General features: G+C 43.2%; 1 protein-coding gene across 1 annotated transcript; it reads left to right on the forward strand.

Moving 5' to 3' along the window:
- Positions 1–2,272: 2,272 nt before the first annotated feature.
- LOC108631166 (trypsin epsilon-like) lies at positions 2,273–3,226 on the forward strand. The gene is made up of 2 exons (XM_018034905.1): positions 2,273–2,321; positions 2,490–3,226. Exons 1-2 carry the CDS (start codon positions 2,273–2,275, stop codon positions 3,224–3,226), a joined length of 786 nt encoding a protein of 261 aa, XP_017890394.1.
- The last annotated feature ends 653 nt before the right edge of the window (positions 3,227–3,879 follow it).

Below are 3,879 nucleotides of genomic sequence, written 5' to 3' on the forward strand. Positions count from 1 at the left end.
TATGCCACATGGCTCTTTCCCCTAATCATTTCTGTAAGCCAATAAATGCCTTTAAATTGTCTGGCTCAAATCTGAGTTTTATTTACTCCCTAAAAACGTCCTCATCTTCATAAATTTTGAACTACGGAATTTTTCCATGTTGGAAAGGTTTCAACGATACAACAATCTCTCGACGGGGTGAGACAGCGCTTCGGCGTGCTAGACATCTAGGTCAAGACTAATCCGAAGGGTTAACATGTAGCCCTTTATACCCAAAACGGGCCCTTTCCCGGAGTTGGGCATATTCTAGGAGCTTCTACGCCCGTCTCGCCACGTGACTCACTTACGCGAGGGACGCGGACATGACTAACATTGAACGTTCTGGGAACGCGCAGGGCCGTATACGTAACATCTCCTCCTTTAGAAGAAACGTCGTTTATTACGATGCTTCCTCAAGAAAAGTCCAGAATGTTTAATCTAGTTTACAGTGTACGCATCCGAAAGACATACGTCATTGATACACCCACCGCGCACTCACGATATAAATAAAACTTTAAAATATGGAATACGCGGGGGTGAAATAGGGGTACAATACTGGCAAAAATGTCATACTACGGGGTGTTAGTAGGCAATGGGCTATGGCTGGTTCCGTTGGTGTTCGGGGCTGGTCATCTCGTCCTCGATGTTATCGTTACCTTGAGTTTCGTGCTACTTTGTCATTGGTGCCAAGATGATTTCTCGTGTTACAAGTCCCGGACGGCCTCCTCAGCTTGGGTTGATGAGTGAGTAGAACCTTTCCGTGCGCAGGGTTATAATGGTGCAAATATGAAGTTTGCCCATTTTAATCCGTGTCCGAAGAGTCCTCTGATAAATATGCATATCTCAGCTTGTCTTCGTGTTTAGTTACTGTTTTATTGGCGTCCGTTTGCAGAAGAACGTTATGGTTATTTGTCTCATCTATTATTTTATTTGGTTCGATGTAGTGCAGATCGAATTTATGTGTCCAAGGTTCCTTCTGTACATAGACGTACTGTCCTATGTTGAATTCCTTTGGCCTTGAGCGGCGATCATAATAGCGTTTGACGCGTTCCTTCAAATTTCTTGCTGCTGATTTTCTGACTTCTGCTAGTCTTGAGGTTAATTCCGTGATGTAGGAATCGTAGATGTGCAAATCTTGAAATGATGATGGTATCCGGACCATTTTTCCAAATATTAATTCATAAGGCGTATGATTTGTTGTTTCATGTACGGATGTGTTGTAAGAAAACGTAGCGAACGGGATGAACAAATCCCAATCTTCGTAAGTGTTCAAGTAATGTTTGAGATATTCCGTAACGAACGATTAAGATGACTCCTCTCCAAGGATCCGTTGATTTGCGGTCATTAGCCTGATGTCGATAATTGCTTAATTTTTAATATTTCGGTCAGGTGCGTCATGACTTTTCTTAGGAAACTAATTCCCTTGTCTGTCAATATAGCACTGTGTGTGCTATAAATTGCGATAAAGTACCTAGCAAAGGCATCGGCTATTGTCGTGCCTCTAATATTTGGGATTGCAACTGCCAAGCAATATTTCATTCATTAGATTATCTTGCACACGGTGACAAACGGTGTCCAGTGAGATTTGTCGAATGGTTTCGCGGATGTATCTGTAATTAGCATCGGCTGGCAAGTTTTCAATCTTATAAGTTTTTGTATTTTCAGATCGATTCTGTGCATCGGAATCGAAACCGAGGAAGACTGCTACGACGCTTTCGAGCTCCTCGTGACACATGTGCAATAATCGAAGTGACCTAAGCGTCGCATATGGCGTCGATTTGATCGATAGCGCACTCGTAAACTAGATTAAAAGCCATCGATAATAATTTAACTACGACTGGTATTTAGAGTCGATGCTTATTCTTAAGATCGTCTTAAGCATTTGCTTAAGTCCTTGTTTCCTGTGCAAGACAGGGACTGAAAACATGGGATAGACAGGGACAGCGAATTCTTAAGACATTCTTAAGAGTAAGCAACGACTCTAATAAACGACTCTAAATACCGGTCTACGTGCCTGTCTCCTGTTGACCCAAATCAAGCATCGCGAATCATTAATATCGGGCGAAAATCTAAAGATAAACGATCCACGAATAATTGATTATCGAAACGATTCGAGAGCGTTTAGGTTCTAGATATTAGATTAATTTCTAGATTATGCCGATACGTCTATTAAAACAGTCGATTAGCTACTATAAATACCGCGACAATTTCAGTCCGCAATTATAGAATCGTGAGCATCGACGAAAGTAACACGATGCTCAAACACCTCGTCGTTGTCTTTGCCCTCGTGGCCTTTGTGGCCGGTAAGTCTTTACATATATTTATTTATTTGCTTCATTGTGCGGAGAAGAACGTTTCCATTAGAATAAAAAGTACTCGCAACTTTGCATACATAATTCATAATATCACGGAGGTTCTTTCGATGCGTATAAGGAAGCTATCTTGAAACAGGAACATTTCATTCGTCATAGGAAACCCCATCAACCAGACAATGATGATCGACTTACGAATGGATGGCCGTATCGTGGGTGGCGAACAGACCACGATTTACACAGCGCCTTACCAAGTGAGTTTACAGAGATACGGCAATCATTACTGCGGGGGTAGCATAATCGGCAGCAAATGGGTGCTCACCGCCGGTCATTGCGCAGAAGAGGCTGCCAGAACCTACAAAATACGATCGGGCTCTACCACCGCCCATTTCGGCGGCTCGTTGCATAACGTCGTAGAAATTATTCTTCACGAATCTTACGACACCACCAATAACGGCATCCCGGTGAACGACATCGCCCTATTCCGTATCGCCGACACATTCCAATTCGACAATGCACAAAAATCAGTGAAACTATTTCAAGGAAACTCCGCCTCCCTGGCTGGAAAATATGCTCTGATCACCGGCTGGGGAGACACCGAGTCCGGAAATGCTCCAGAGGCGCTGCACAAGGTCTCTGTTCCTGTGGTCAACACGACGAGCTGCAACGATGCTTACAGAAGCATTGGCGGCGTTCCCAAGGGTCAGATTTGCGCCGGATACACGCAGGGCGGCAAGGACGCCTGCCAAGGGGACTCCGGCGGCCCCATGGTCGTCAATGACCAACTAGTCGGCATCGTGTCGTGGGGAATAGGTTGCGGCGGCCGTAATCAGCCGGGAGTGTATACGGACGTCTCGTACTACCGGCAATGGATCAAACAGAATAGCGGCATTTAATCTGTGATTTCCTCTTATTGGAAAAAGATTTGACGAATCGATACGCGAAGAATAACGATTCTAGTCGCAGTTCTGTTTACTACTCGCTGCAATATTAATAATGATTCAATTGAAAATCCCTTTCCTTTGTTATTTTTGAAGTAATAATACTTCTGAAAACTCTATATTTACTAATCAAATTATCATAGTATGTGTAATACGAGAAAACGTAGAGTGGGGATATAAGCCAACCCGATCGATTAAGAAGAAGACAAATATTTATTTTGATAATCCATGGTTACGTTAGTTGGATAGTGTTAAGGCCGCGTAGGAATAAAGGACAAGAGTAAACTCTATTTAATATAATTGAACGTAATCAATGATAATACAAAACATAATTCAACGTCTGTTCACGATGCATGCCTGCAACGCACTGGTTACCAGGTACAGAAAAATGCGAAACGCATAACAAGTCTCGGTAACCCCGACAACGGGCCCTAACATATCAGAGAGCTTGCTGCACGCACACATGCACAGTGCCGACTAACAGATAGTTACCTAATTATTTGATCCCATGGTTACATGATGTGTTAGAAGTTAGTTGTTTAGATATCCAAGATACTCACTTGCAAAAGAACACTCGAATGAAACGGACCGCTGCCAGTGAGCAGAGC

This window comes from Ceratina calcarata, unplaced genomic scaffold (assembly GCF_001652005.2).
Source record: "Ceratina calcarata isolate Rehan_Ccalc_2016 unplaced genomic scaffold, ASM165200v1 scaffold841, whole genome shotgun sequence".
Classification (NCBI taxonomy): Eukaryota; Metazoa; Arthropoda; class Insecta; order Hymenoptera; family Apidae; genus Ceratina; species Ceratina calcarata.